General features: G+C 31.3%; 1 protein-coding gene across 1 annotated transcript; it reads left to right on the forward strand.

Moving 5' to 3' along the window:
• Positions 1 to 6,391: 6,391 nt before the first annotated feature.
• Positions 6,392 to 14,183, forward strand: LOC139847715 (NADH dehydrogenase [ubiquinone] 1 beta subcomplex subunit 9-like). The gene is made up of 6 exons (XM_071837439.1): positions 6,392 to 6,653; positions 6,779 to 6,820; positions 8,511 to 8,592; positions 8,988 to 9,043; positions 10,452 to 10,526; positions 14,085 to 14,183. The coding sequence occupies exons 1-5, from the start codon at positions 6,528 to 6,530 to the stop codon at positions 10,488 to 10,490; spliced, it is 345 nt and encodes a 114-aa protein (XP_071693540.1). The 5' UTR covers positions 6,392 to 6,527; the 3' UTR covers positions 10,491 to 10,526; positions 14,085 to 14,183.
• The last annotated feature ends 1,441 nt before the right edge of the window (positions 14,184 to 15,624 follow it).

A 15,624-nucleotide genomic window follows, 5' to 3' on the forward strand; every position in this document is an offset into this window, starting at 1 on the left:
CAAGTTATACTTTGACTTCAAAACTGTGCTAGAACATCATATGTATATTAACGATTACAATCTGTGTTCAAACCCTCCGAAATTCCTGAAGACACTTCAAATAATGAACAATCGAGATGATGATCCAACCACATGTTACCCACAGTTATGTACCTGAAAAACTTATAAAACCAAAGTCATAGTTTAACACATATCCGTGTCAGACCCTTTGGCATTTATTAGCTAAAATGACTTTTCAATTCCTTTCCAAAGTAGTCAGTTTTGTCACAGCTCCAGCAAGTCAACTTCGACTTTTCAGTCGAAACAACCTTATTATAACCTTGATATATACGTTGCCCTTTCGCCATCGTTACCGGGGAACCAATTATGTTCCATCACATTAGCAATAAACTTACCAACAACTTCATTGATTTTTGATTTTCTGAAAAATCATTATAATTATCAAAACCCCATCATTTACCTATCTGCATCTTGTAACAAGAGTTGCCATACGAATCATTGGGAAATAGCAATCAGTATTTTAAAATCTTGCAGCATGTCAATGCCAACAGTTATACATATAACGTCTATCTCCTGGACTTACACACTACGAATGTGAAGTTTCTGAAAAACACCCTGAACTGCGAACTAGTTCTCGAAATGCTGATGAAGCAGCAAAAACTATAAATGACCTTAACAGTAAAAAGTTGATGATAAAGAGTAGTGTGTTTGCAAAAGCTCAGAAAAAGAGAAGGTTTGGAACTGGAAAACGGATTGAGCAAACTATGAAGGATGCTGTGGACAAATCACAAAGACTAAACCTGTCTTCAAAGAATCCAAATGATTAAGTGTCTACTGAAGTCTTTAGCGAATATCTTACTCCTTACTTTAAAACTCTTGCGGACAATATTCTTCATCATCCTCTGATCTTAGATATTCTAATCTTTCATTATAAATATCCTCCATATTTCTGAAGATATTTTCATAACTATTCTTATCTGAAATCATTTATCTCTTTGCGCTATCTGTATTACATCAAAAATGAAACTGTTTAGTTTCTATATTCTGTAAACCTTCGAGTTTAAATTATGAATGTTTTTGAAGTAGTGTTGGGAACTGAAGCATGAGTTAGTATAATATAATGACACTTGATCAACGTGATTATATTACAGTAAGTCATGCTGAGTTTCTAAATGAAACGTGATGATTCACAGATCATAACATCATCATGTGCCATGTTACACGACTCTTGTATTCTACTTAAACTCTAAATATATCAAGAAAATATTTTCCTTGATGATTCGGCCTTTTTCGAAGTATTCTGGTAATTTGACAAATCAAGATCGTGCCATTACAATTCCATTCTCAGAACATTAACTATGTTCATTTCAAAATCCATACCTACGAATTCTGGACCATTATTCGCTTGACTTGAAGTCGGGAAGAGGAGACAAAAGTATAGAACTCTTGAATATAAAAGAAAATATAAAGCTCGACAACAACACATAAATTACAAACCGTGCATATCAATACGTATCGCCACGTAAAGACACGGGAGAATTAAAATTACTATAACCCCAAGGTAATAGTAAAAATAAATAAAATCCTCCGGTGGTTGATGAAAGAGAAGAATGACAGATATGAAAATTAGGAGTATATCAAGGATCAGAACGGGATGGAGCATATTAACGAATATTTTAAAATATGAATTGAGGAAGGAAGAATAGAAGGTGTGAGCTGTGAGAATAAGAAAACGAAGAGGGTGGATTTATAGTAAAATATCCGACAGAGCAATCAAAACAGATGATTGCATTTAAAGCGGATCCTAAATTTTCTTAATTACCAAAGAATCAAATCTTATTACGAAGATTTTCTCCAAATCTCTTGAACTCCGAAAATCAACCCATCTACGTCAAAAGATATGACGAATCTACGCTTACTCGTTTCACTCTTTTGTGATAACTTCACTCGTACTCTTCACAACAATCAAAATGCTTTATCTATATTACTTGATGATAATAAAACTCTAATTTCTAACTCGCATACGTCATGAAAACATACTTATTTTCAGCCATGACCATCTCATTCAAATTTCGGGACGAAATTTCTTTAACGGGCAGGTACTGTGACAACCCGAAAATTTCCAACCAAATTTTAACTTTATCTTTATATTATTCCGACACGATAAGTAAAGTTTGTTAAGTTAAATCTCAAGAAATTTAAACTGTGTTCATACATTCATTATAACCTCGACCAAAATCCGACGATTCATGAACCGTTATATATAAATAGATATGTACATATATGTATATATATTATAACTTGAGAATATTAATAAAGTATTAAACGTATAATACTTTACACGAACGTATTTGTTTCAATATGTTTATCGATGGAATTAGAATATAATATCAAATGATTGATTTATCAGATACATTGTGATATGATTACGGGTCCACTGTGATTTAAGAAATCTATTCTTTTTGACAACATTCGAAAAATGGTAAAGTGATTTATAAGTAAGAACGTGGAGTGTAAATAACTTAGATGTTGGATATCGACAAGTTAAGTAACTCGATATTTTTCATTAAGATGATTTCATACGTTTATTTAACCTTTGGACTTTATCCCATGCTTCACCAACAGACTGTAATTTAAAAACTTGAAACCTATTATGAATATATATGATTCTACTTTTCTAAAACGTTTTATGATATAACGATTTCCATTATTTTAACTTTTAAACAAAATGATTATTAAATATATTTATTTTTGGAAAACAAAATTATCATATTTGTTTGATTTAGTTTCAAACGTACAAAAACGTTTTCAGTTTAAAAAGAACTTTATTATTAAAACATATATAACTTTTATAAATATCTAGAACCACTTTTGACAACCCATTACTTAACCAGCATGATAAAGATAACGATATTTATATTTTATTTTATTAAATATATATAACGATTTAAATTAATATTATATATATTTATACTCGTATTACACGTACATAGTTTTATACTTTTACTATACTTAAACTTTACCTTTACTTTATTTTACTTTACTTTAACTTTAATAATTCACTTTAATAATTCATACTTTAATAATTTACTTTAATAATTCATACTTTAATAATTCACTTTAATAATTCATACTTTAATAATTCACTTTAATAATTCAAAAATCTATTATAAATAGAATTCAATAGGTTTCATTATTTCATAGAAACTTGAAAATATTTTTTTCCCTCTAAACTCTCTCAATCGATTTACATATATATATTTACTCCGTATTATTTCAAGATATTATTAGTATACATAAAATATTATGACGAAGTGCTGTCCGAGTGATTTCGAAATTATTTTTCGAGCGGAATAGAGCTAAGGAAATTATGGGTTATAGCTATGGAGGTTATGAGTATGGTTCGGGAGTATTGCTCGTGAGTCAAACTAGTGTTTATCATCCCCGTTGCGTCTACGTACTTTTCCTGCAATATTGAATCTCAATATTGATACGTGAGCCCTCATAACTTAACTTTTATATATTATTAGTGTATCCCTGACTAGTGCTCGAGTATATAGGATTATGCATGCTTATACGTTCGTTATTGTCGTTAGATAGGTTATGTCGAATCTTGAATTAAATACATATGCTATTAAGATAAGGTATATGATATGCATGTCGTTGGAAAGCTAGCGAAAAATTGAGAACTTTTCATTTAGATATTGAATGGTTTCGATGAACGGTTTAGAAGTTATAGTCAATTGAATTTTTGTAAAAATGATTATTATTATCGTCGTTATTATCGTCGTTATAATCTAATTATTATTATTATTATTATTATTATTATTATTATTATTATTATTATTATTATTATTATTATTATTATCATTCAAATAGTTATTAGTATTATCATTAATATTATTATTATTAGTATTATTATAATTAAAACTAATATTAGTAACATCTAATTATTATGATTACTATTATTATTATTATTATTATTAATATGAACGCGATATAAAAGACGACTAAAAGCTATTAAACGAAGCGATTAGAAAATAATGAGTATGAGTATCATGATGAAATTAAGATATTGTAAGATATTGATTTAAAGGAAAAATATCGTTTTCATTATTTTACTATTATTATTATTAAAAGTATTATTAATATTAAAACTATTATTTTTACTAAAATTATTATTTTTAATTAAAATATCATTGTTAATATGAAACATCATTATTATTATTATTATCATTTTAGTACTATTATTAATAAAAATTATCATTTTATCATTTTTAGAAAATATAATTATTGTTATTTTTATTAGTAGAATAATAATAATTATTACAAAATAATACAACTTTTACTTATTATTATTATTATCAATATTATTTTATCAAATAAATATGTGATGCAAAGATATTTTACTACGTATAATATAATTACATTAATAATACCTATCATATTATTTTTATAATATTAAATGAACTTTATAAATTTTATTACTTAAGATATATAAAAGTATATTTTTATTATATAAATTTTAATATAAAATTTTATTTATTAATAAAAGAACTATATTATTTACTTTAATAAAATCTGTTAAAAATATTTAAATATATAAAACGACTATATTTAAACTATATAATAATCATGTATAAATTTTGAAAGACATTTTGGTCAATATGACTTTTGTTGACTTTTGCATATTTAGTCTCGAGCATTAGGATTGTGATACACTACGACTTGACCTAAATTGTTAGACAGATATTGATCAAACATATAAATATATATAATTAATATAGGTTCGTGAATCCAAGGCCAACCTTGCACTTGTTCAATGACGTCATATGTATTTTTACTACAAAATACAGTATTGTGAGTTTCATTTGCTCCCTTTTTAAATGCTTTTGCAATATATATTTTTGGGACTGAGAATACATGCGCTGATTTTATAAATGGTTGACGAAATAGACACAAGTACTTAAAACTACATTATATGGTTGGATTATTATACCGAATATCGCCCCTTCAAGTCTGGTAACCTAAGAATTAGGGAAATGGCCCCTAATTGACGCGAATCCTAAAGATAGATCTATGGGCCTAACAAACCCCATTCTGAAATTTGGAATGCCTTAGTACTTCAATTTAAATGGTGATTGCGATTGCGAATATTTATGGCATACTTGCGAGTATGTGGGGGATATTCTATATGCATTATGTTAATGTCGGTTACCAGGTGTTCATCATACGAATAATTTTTATACACTTGCGAGTGTAAGGTTGTTTATGAAAAATGAAATCTTGTGGGCTATTAAAATTATGGAATTGATGGATTATGATAAACTAATGAACTCACCAACCTTTTGGTTGACACTTTAAAGCATGTTTATTCTCAGGTATTAAAGAAATCTTCTGCTGTGCATTAGCTCATTTTAAAGATATTACTTGGAGTCATTCATGGCATATTTCGAAAGACGTTGCATTCGAGTCATTGAGTTCATCAAGATTATTATTAAGTCAATTATAGTTGGATGTATTATGAAATGGTATGCATGCCGTTAACTTTAGATGTAAAGAAAGTTTGTCTTTTAAAAACGAATGCAATGTTTGTAAAATGTATCATATAGAGGTCAAATACCTCGCGATGTAATCAACTATCGTGAATCGTTTATAATGTATATGAACGGGTCCTTTCAAAAGGTTTCCTAAATCAAAGTGGACCTCTCGACAGAGACTCGTAATCATACAATGTATCTGATAATTCAATCATCTGATATTATCTTTTAATTCCGTCGGTAATTATATTAAATATATTTTGAAACAAATACGTTCATGTGAAGTATTATACATTTAATACTTTGTTAATATTCTCAAGCTATAATATATACATATCTATATAATTATATCTATTTATATAATGGTTCGTGAATCGTCGGAATCCAGTCAAGGTTAAATGAATGTATGAACACAGTTTTAAAATCCTTGAGATTCAACTTACCAAACTTTGTTTATCGTGTCGGAATAATATAAATATAAAGTTTAAATTTGGTCGGAAATTTCCGGGTTATCACACAAAATAACAATCGAAAACCACCAAACCTGTCACGCCATCAAAAAACAAAACCCACAACAAAAGTCTCCATGTCCGACTACTAACCGAAACCAAAGTACCAAGAGAGGTACTCGTTGCCTAGATCCGAATAGATCAGAGATCAGAGCAAGAAGATTTGACAAAACACATCATATCCCGGTGAAGAAACCACTCACAAGAGAGAACCAAAGCGAACCCATTAAACACATTCTACTATCTTAGTTAAGTATTTATAGTTTTTTTTTTTTTTTTTTTTTTTTTTTTAAATAAATAAATGAACAAATGTAAACAAATACTCCGTATAAAGCGCAAGAGGTCTTGAACTACAATTGACACAAGTACGACTCAAAACGGCATCGTATTCACCAACAACTCGCTAAAGTCGTTGTCTGCGGCCTCCGATAAACTTTCTAAAACATAGTCCAAGCACAACAGATCGGAAATCATCAGGATGAGCGGATCAATTTCATATCTGGCTCGAAGAGCAGCTCAAAGGGAGCGAGTGCGAATCTTGTATCGACGAGCCCTAAAAGACACTCTTACCTGGGCTGTTCACCGTCATCTCTTTTACCCTGATGTATATATATATATCCATCTATTTCTATCTCAAAATTAGGGTTTCTAGTATCTACCCCCTTTTTATTAAAATTAATTTGTTTCGATTTTGCGTTAATTAGTTGAAACTTTTGATTAATTTTACAGGCCGATGCACTTCGTGAGAGATTCGATGCTAATAAGAATGTGGTTCGTTTTATCATTTTGATCTTGCATTTATATTTTTTTAATATCTGTACGGAATAGATATTGCTTGTGAAGTGGTAATTGTTTTTATAAGATATTTTTAGCAATAATGAATGCTAGTTTGTAGGGAGTGCTGATTATATTAGGTTTAAAACTGTAGATTATGGTGTAGCTTGCTTTGAATTTCATATGGATTTGTTGACATGTATCATCTGTGTCAGTGGTGGAAACAGAAACTTTTTTCACAGGGGGCAAAAAAAAAAATTAAAAAACGTAGCAATTTTTTTTTGGCAAAATATGGATGCTTTTGGGCAAAATATGGAGGTTTTTGGGTAATAGATGAAGGTTTTTGGACAAAATACTAAGATCTTTGGGCAAAATTTGGAGGCTTTGGAGGCAAAATAGGAAGACTTTTGGACCCAAAAAAATTCCACTAGGGGCAAAATCAAAAAATCTAAAATTTTTGCACTAAAAATTCCGAATCCACTGGGGGCGGGTACCCCCGCTTGTCCCTTACTACTTACGCCCCTGTCTGTGTGTATAATAGGGTTTATATAGTGTGGCTTTAAGTTGTATATATAATATATTTACTAACAGCTTTGGGGATTTTGGTTGTTCAAGGTATCACATTTCATGATTGAATCTATGAAACGTTTAAAACGTTGTACATCTATGTACAGTTCTGTATCTTTAGGTTCTTTGCATTCACTATTCAATGATATTTATTTAGTCGAAAATTGATTTTGTTTTGAGGAGTTGTTTTATCGCTCCTTTTTTTGGGATATTATATGTGAAATTTAGTTATCACATAGGGTAACTGGCTAACGGGGATGAAGTGACTAAGTGTATCAATTTGAAGTTATGAACTTTATACTTATCCATATTTAAATCTCGTATCACATATATCACTTATAAATACTGCTCACTAATGATGGTTTCACGCTGATACAATTATAATTGTTAATCTTACAACGGATTAATGATGGTGTTGGTAATTATTTATTGTTTAGGAACTTTTGACACACTGAATGTTATACTTGAAGTAAAGAATGGGTTTAATTGGAGGATTGTTCGAATCGTATTGATAATAAGATAAATGAGGAATATAAACTTTCACGAGTACTTTTTATTACTTTTAAAAGTTGGATCTAAAAATAGAGTGAGTGTTGAAACAACAGGACATAGCATATACATGATCTCTTTTTCAGCATTTATCAATGACAAGGCGTTAATTAAGGCTCTTGGCAAGGGACTGGTGGAGTTATACAATGTAAAGCTAAATTATAATATAATTGACCCTGAAGTAACTACTAACTACTACAAAATTAGGGTATGGGAAGGAAAACAAGATTTGTCCTTTCTGTTTTGATTGTGCCAGAATTTGGTTCTTTTTCTGACCTATCTCGCTGTTTTACCTATTTTGATCTTCATTACTCTCGGTGAAAGGCTCCACGTTCTTTACTCTATCAATGTCAACATCTGAGTCTAAGTTATACAAGCGTATGTAGTAATTAGTGAGTGAATCAAAGAGTTAACATTGGAGTTCATTTTAAATATGCCTTAGTGTTACAATTAGAACATGTATATTGAGATGGTGGAAGCACTAGGCTGAATAAAGAGTCTTGCATGTTTGCATTAGATTTTTTGATGTAGTTTTGAATCTGATATGCATTATATGTGTTTGTGTGTCCAGGAAGATATTGATACTATTGATAGAATGATTGCTGATGGTGAGGCACAGTACAATAAGTGGAGGCACCCTGATCCTTACATTGGTAAGTTGGAATAGAATGCAGATAACAAATTTTATTATTGGAAATCAAGTCTATATATTGCATAGCATATAGTAAAACCAACATTGCAAATAAAGGATCATACAAGCACTAGTGTTCATCTGTGCGTTTCAGAAACACTACAATTCCTATTTTTGCACATAATTTGAAGGTTTTAGACTGCCATTTTTTTTTGTTTTCTTACTTAACAACATTACCTACATTTGTTGTACTTTCTCTACTGATATAAAATGTGATACCCTGATCTTTTCTTCCCCTCCCACAAATTCTTGTGAATTTTGAAGTCTGAACTTGCAAAAGTGTAAGATGACGAATAACTTGTGTGTTTCTTCGTGGTCACTACTTGAGTATCTTCTTGTGTATACTGCTATGAACAGTTCCATGGGCTCCTGGTGGCAGCAAGTTTACTCGCAATCCTGCACCACCATCTGGGGTAATTTTCTATTTCTTTTGTTATTATATATTATATATTATATATATAGATATAGATATATTAGACTAGTATGAGGAAATCTTGATCTCATACTCATATAAACTCCTGATGTTTTGGTAATAATGAATTTGTGAATGCTTTAGTGAATCTAGTTTTCAGAGTGAGTCAGCCTTAAGCTGACCATAACTATGTCGTGAAAACTGTAAAAGCTTGGTTCTGGTATAGTTTCAATTTTCGACTTTATGATAATTTTTGTTTCTGTAACTGACAATTATGGTGCTCCATAACCACGGAACCATCTTCACTGTGGAAATATGTATAATAACTTTTTATAAGTTTTTTATCGTGAGCTTTGTGCTTATCTTTCCTTTTCACATCTGCCTATTTTTCAAAACGTATTTCGTAAGTGGCAAAAAAGGTTTATTACCAAAAGGCCAATGTGCAAATATTGTACCTATTTTGACTTAATTTTTTATATTTAGCCATTACATTGCTTCTTTTATCTGATATTTTATATTTTATTTGACATTTTGTTTTCTTCATGATGATTCAAAACCAATATTGTAAAACTCGGCTGAGTTCTCGAGGAGTTCTCGGTATAGATCACCAACCGAGTTCTCGGTGAACAACTTGGCCAACGACCGAGTTTCTCGGCCAACTCGGGGAGTTCTGAGTCAAAAACTCGGCTAACTCGGTCAAAAACTCAACAACTTGGTCAAAAACTCGGAAACCTGGTCAAAAACTCAGTAAAATTGGTCAAAGTCTATTAGAATATATATTAGTCAATATATGTTTATATTAAAAAAACTAAAAAATCCAACGTAAGTCAACTTCCGATTTCTTCATGAGTTCTCTCCTAGTTGCCAAGAACTCCCCAAAAATTTCTGACCGAGTTCTCCCGAGTTCCGAGTCCTCCAAACGTGCATAAAAACCCGGATAAAACGTGAATGTTTATTTGCTTTAAATACTCGCTCTCTTGTTACTTGAATCTCGTTGGCACCTTACATGTCTCGTGCAAACACTGGCATACCATGTGGGATATTCGAGATTGTCATGTAGGGACTTGAATTGCACGTCCATTACATACATGATATATGCCTACTCGCCTATCTCTTAGTTAACCACAATCCATTCTAGTTTTTAATAATTTTCAACATGTGGTCTACAGATTGTAGTTTATTACTGCTCTACAATTACTTCACTTGCCTGACAGTACATATTGGTAGTTGCTAGAAATGAAAAAAATATATACATACATGACTCAATATTGTTACATCCATACTTGTTGCTGTATGTTATATCCTTTGAATTTTCACTACCATATGGAAACTTCGCATACTACCGTTTGAACTTTTAACCATGTACATGCCTTTCTGCTTACACTTTCTTCATTTTTCGTTTTTTGCAGATTGAGATAGTTTACGATTATGGCCGAGAGGATCATTGATTGAAAGTGATATGTGTTTCATGGCAATAAATCAAGGTTAGTTACAAACTCATTACTATGCCATTATGCTACCGGTTATATATCCAAGGTTTTGTTGTTTTTTTTTTTTTTTTGGCGAAAAAACGAAAACTTATATATAACCGAGGACGTTTTCCAACGTACGGGAGAAACGGGGAAGCTACCACCTAGAAACCGACCATCTCGAACACTATCTATAGCCGAGGCTCCCCTAACATCCCGAAAACCTTACAAACAAACCAACCAAACAAAACCGAAAACTACATGAAAAAAGTAAGAACCAAATGAAACGAATTACACAAGACGAACCTCAACGATCAACCTCTAGGTCCCGCCCTTTTCAATTTGCCATTAACCGTCTCTTTCAAAGTATTTTTGCCGGACCGATTCTCTATTTTGTAGGATAACACATTAGCGGATCCATCACCCGGTATGCCCTCATCGGCTAAACGTGTCATCATCTCATCGAAAGCTGCGAAAGCCTCCGCGGACATAGTTCCTCTCCCGAGAGCTGATGAACCGCCATCTCTTCCATCTCGAGGACCCATAAACAAGCTTTGAATTGCGTCTCCATAATCCGAGTCATCAATGTTGTCTTTGAGCTTATAAACACCCGAAGTGGAAGCCTCGTTTGCCTGCTTTCTTGACCTCGGATTAGCTTCACAAAGTAAACTTCTTGAGACATCTTTGTTCAAGACATACCATGCTTTACAAAAACCTTCGCACGATGGGACTTCGCAGTCGCAATAACTTCTTCCACTCCGACCAATCAAAACCAATGTAGGCTTATCAACGTTCGATTCTTTCATACGTTTTGCTAATTCTTCTTTCTTTTTCTTTTTATTCTTCTTCAACCTATCCAATCTGACCGCAAATGTGATGTTATCATCATTCGGATCTAACACATCATTAGAAACTTTGTCGATAGTCGAATCTTGGTCTTCAAAAACAGCCCGAGATATACCCGATCTAGACTCGATTGTGGCCCTGTTAATGGACCCAAACTGGATAATGGGCCCATCCTTAGCAGCTGCAAGCCCAGAAGAAGAAACCGGCCCAAGAAACGGACTTGGGCTATCAACACCCGGCCGAATAGGAACTGCACAATCGGAAACTAAAACAGAAGCAGTAGTCGTAGAAACATTCAACAAATCAATAGGTTTTATTGAATTAACCTCGTCTACAACATCTTGATCAACATCTTTTTCACATAAATTAGCAGAACCATTATTAACATCAAAAACCTTGGCAGAAGCGTCTTCAAATTGCTTCGAAAAGTAAGGATGCAAGTTATTCACCTCCTGATCCCGATCAATGAAAACACATTCAATAATAGTTGTGTGTTAGTACTGGTTCCTAAACCACATTCATTATATAGTTGTGTTCTTGATTTCATTATAGGTATTTGCCTCTTAAGCTGTTAATCCATTTGATCAATAATAATTACACAATCTTCATTATAATTTATAATTTTTTATTAAAGCACTGATGTCGTGAAGATCGTATCCTTTTATTTTGATCGGATTTAGATTGAATTTATTACACGAATTGGTTGTGATTATATGGTGTTCTTATGATTTCGGATTGATTTCACACATATAGGCAACTTTGTCCTATCCGTATAGTAATAGTTCGTTGGTAAATCCGGTTCGTTCCACAGGGAGATTGTAGTTTTCAAAGTTTTTAATCGCTAAAAGTTAATCTATTTACAAGGGGGTTTTAGATTAGGCTTAACACTTAACTAAACAGAATTTAAATATGGAAATAAGTAATACAGTAAAAAGTAAATAACATTTAACATGCAGTAAAAGTAAAAATAGAAAGTAAAATAAAGTAGTGGTCACTAAAATATGTCCCTTCTGGATTATAGATTGTTTTTAAGACCGGTTACGATGTTGTAATATATATCCTTATATTTCTTCCGATTTATAAAGATTTAACTAGCTAAAATTAAATCTAACTTTCGTTTCGATCTCGTTCTAGCGAATTAAATTATACCCGACTATTTAAATTGAGAATTAATCTAGTTTTTACTTTCGTTTAAACCAAAATTATAACAGTCTTACCTTTTTATAATTTACACAATTATAAACTATAATATTACCCAAACCACCGGATCACACTTCTAAATTGTTGTCAATAATTTGTCCATATGTCCGTCTGGTGATGGTGTTGAAGCATAATTTATGTAAATTAATGCGCTTTCGATTATTAATTTAATAAATTATGTGATAGGGGTTAAAATATCAAGTTATATAACAATGGTTCGGTGATTAAACTTAATGTTAAAAATAGTCAAAGTTACATCATAATATTATAAATGGTTCAATCCATTTGTCCAGAGGTTCTACATTTTAGTCGCCACTATGGGTATTTAGTTGGACATTATAACGGCGTAAAAATATAAATTACATAAAACGGACATGATAACAATAATAATAATAATAAACGATAACAATAATAAATATAATAATAACGATAATAACGACGATAATAATAAATATTACGATAACAATAATAAAAATAACAATAATAATAACAATAATAAAAATAACAATAATGATAACAACGATAATAACGATAAGTAAAAAATAATAATAACAAAGTTGAGAAAGTGGAGACTTACAGCGAGTTGAAAAGGTAAAAAGTGGTATTGAAAGCGTAGCGGTACACGGACAGAAATTCGACTTGAAAACCCGTAAATTAAAACCACTAATTTAACCTACTCCTACTCCTAAAACTAAATTACATAAAATAAAGAAAAAGAATAAAGAAAAAGAAATTGAAAACTGAATTGTAAAATGAATTAAGAGTGTGTTTTAAGCTCGAGCACAGGCCTGGTATTTATAGCATTTTGGCCTGCTACAGTAACCCATGCGATCGCATGGGTTTTATGCCTATTTCCCATGCGATCGCATGGCCGCCAGATTCAGCTCACATATTTTTTTTACACTAGCTTGTCGACATATTTAATAAATATATATAATATATATATAATTTTATATAATTATATATATATTATATTATATTCTTGTGCATAGTTGACTCGTAATTTTGGCTCCGATGTTTCGTACGTTTGCGCCCGGTTTATGTCTCGGTTCCGGTTTCTCGAACGTCTTTTCGTACAATTTAATATCGTGCAATTTGCGTTCCGCGACTTGCGTTCTTGTTAATCTTTAGACGTTTTTCTTCGATAAATTAAACCACTTGGAGTGTAACTTGTACGTTTGAGCATTTTGGACGTTTTCGCATTTTAAATCTTCGTTTTCGACTTTAAATCTTCGTTTTCGAGCGATCTTCGTCTTTCGTCTTCACACTTATTTATTTTAAACAATTACAACTAAAAATAAGGAAATTATAATTAAAAACATTACATTTTGGAATGATATTGCGACTAAATATATGTTCTTTTGGATCAATATCAAGCACAAATCTTTTTCCTCCACAAGTTTAAAGTCTTAAATCACTCATCACTCATCATTGTTATTTCAAGCTTTTGTTGACATTACTTTCTTCATAAAAGTTCCATATTCTGTTTACTCCATTAATTTTGGCTTTTGTTATTTGTTAATAGGTGTGACTCAAGAAGCAAGTGATATGTAATGTTTTGTTGTCTATTATGACAGTTAGACATGGATACTAGCACATTGAATGAATGCGTTTAATTTGTTTTGAGTGTTTGATGAAACTTTCCTGCATCTTCCAATGGATTTCTTTTCACCAACTTATTATTGCAGCATCTTTCGTTTTGGCAACTTATTATTACAAATAAATCCATGTTATTGATTCGGATTTTAAATCCTTTAAGAAACCGGTGAAAGATATCATAACAAATGAGTTGCAGATCATATATTTCTTTTGTGGCTATTTTCTTTACCCTTTTGGCACATTACTTGTTTAAAGGGCAAATTATATCAACACGATAACTCTCACTCAAGGAGCTAGAAGTGAAATTACAGAGGGGGCATATGAGCCAAAAGGGTCATATAAGTAAAGAGTTCCAATTTGAAACAATATTCTATATAAGAAACGACATTATTCTAGTAGAATAAAAAATAAAGGTTTTCTTCAGGAAAAAAATTCTCCACATACTCCACAACGAGGTTGCCCCGATGAAGTAGAACCTCGTTTTGATATCAACCGGTTTGTTTCAGCTAGCGAACCATCAAACACCTTTATCATACGAGCACCGTAACAATATATGCTCCGGAGTCTACCTCTCGAGTACGCACCGAGCACAAAATTTAATCAATTTCAAACCCTCTTCTCGAAAGGTTGAGTGGGCAATTTTTCGAGAATGAAGCGCCACACGAACATATTTATTTTTGTAAGTAAAAACTTCTTTCATCTAGTAGTAGTAGATGAAGAGGAAGCAAGACGAGATCAATCTGCTATCTAGGCGATGGCACCAATAATATGCTTTGTTGGATGTCGGAACGTGTCTGTTGTAAACATGTCTTTTAGACATGAACGTGTCTGTTGGAACATGTCTTTTAGACATGATCGAATCTAACAACAATACTAAAACATTCATTTAATTAAATATATCTAATTTTGGTATTTGTAGACAATTTGAAAACATAACAGAGAGAAAACATGTGATCAATAATTAGCATATTGTAATAGGTGAAATTCCCTTTATATGGCATTGTTTAATTCGTAACCATTCAAAATAAATACTATCGAAATGGCCTTTTTACTTACTAAGACCATTGTTATAATAGTTGGTGTTATGTAAATAGTTGTGGGTAATATGTAGTGGTGAAGAAAATTTTGTTGATGCGATAATGGTGTGAGAGATGGTGTTCAATTGGTGTTCATTATGAAGTATTGAAGGGATCGTTGTGATTGATGTGAAATTTACTTTAAATTTATATTCTTAATTTATATAATTAAAATGTATAAGGAAAAAATTAAAAGATATACACTAACTAAATAAAAATTAATTACATAATGTTAAAATATGAAAAGTTAAATAATTACATAATTAAAATCTTAAAATTAAAAATTACATAATCAAATCCTAAAAATTCAAAACTTACATAATTCGTAAAACTGAATAAAATGTAGTTGAAAGTGTAAAAGTTTGGAGGAAGAGATCAAATATGCTCGACTA

This window comes from Rutidosis leptorrhynchoides, chromosome 5, assembly GCF_046630445.1.
Source record: "Rutidosis leptorrhynchoides isolate AG116_Rl617_1_P2 chromosome 5, CSIRO_AGI_Rlap_v1, whole genome shotgun sequence".
Taxonomy (NCBI): Eukaryota; Viridiplantae; Streptophyta; class Magnoliopsida; order Asterales; family Asteraceae; genus Rutidosis; species Rutidosis leptorrhynchoides.

What these genes read in the sequence shown, in the direction of transcription:
- LOC139847715 (XM_071837439.1), top strand. Translation starts at nt 6,528, where the DNA reads ATGAGCGGATCAATTTCATATCTGGCTCGAAGAGCAGCTCAAAGGGAG. An exon ending in GTCATCTCTTTTACCCTGAT is followed by an intron (nt 6,654 to 6,778) that starts GTATATATATAT and finishes TTAATTTTACAG; the next exon opens with GCCGATGCACTTCGTGAGAG. An exon ending in TCGATGCTAATAAGAATGTG is followed by an intron (nt 6,821 to 8,510) that starts GTTCGTTTTATC and finishes TTGTGTGTCCAG; the next exon opens with GAAGATATTGATACTATTGA.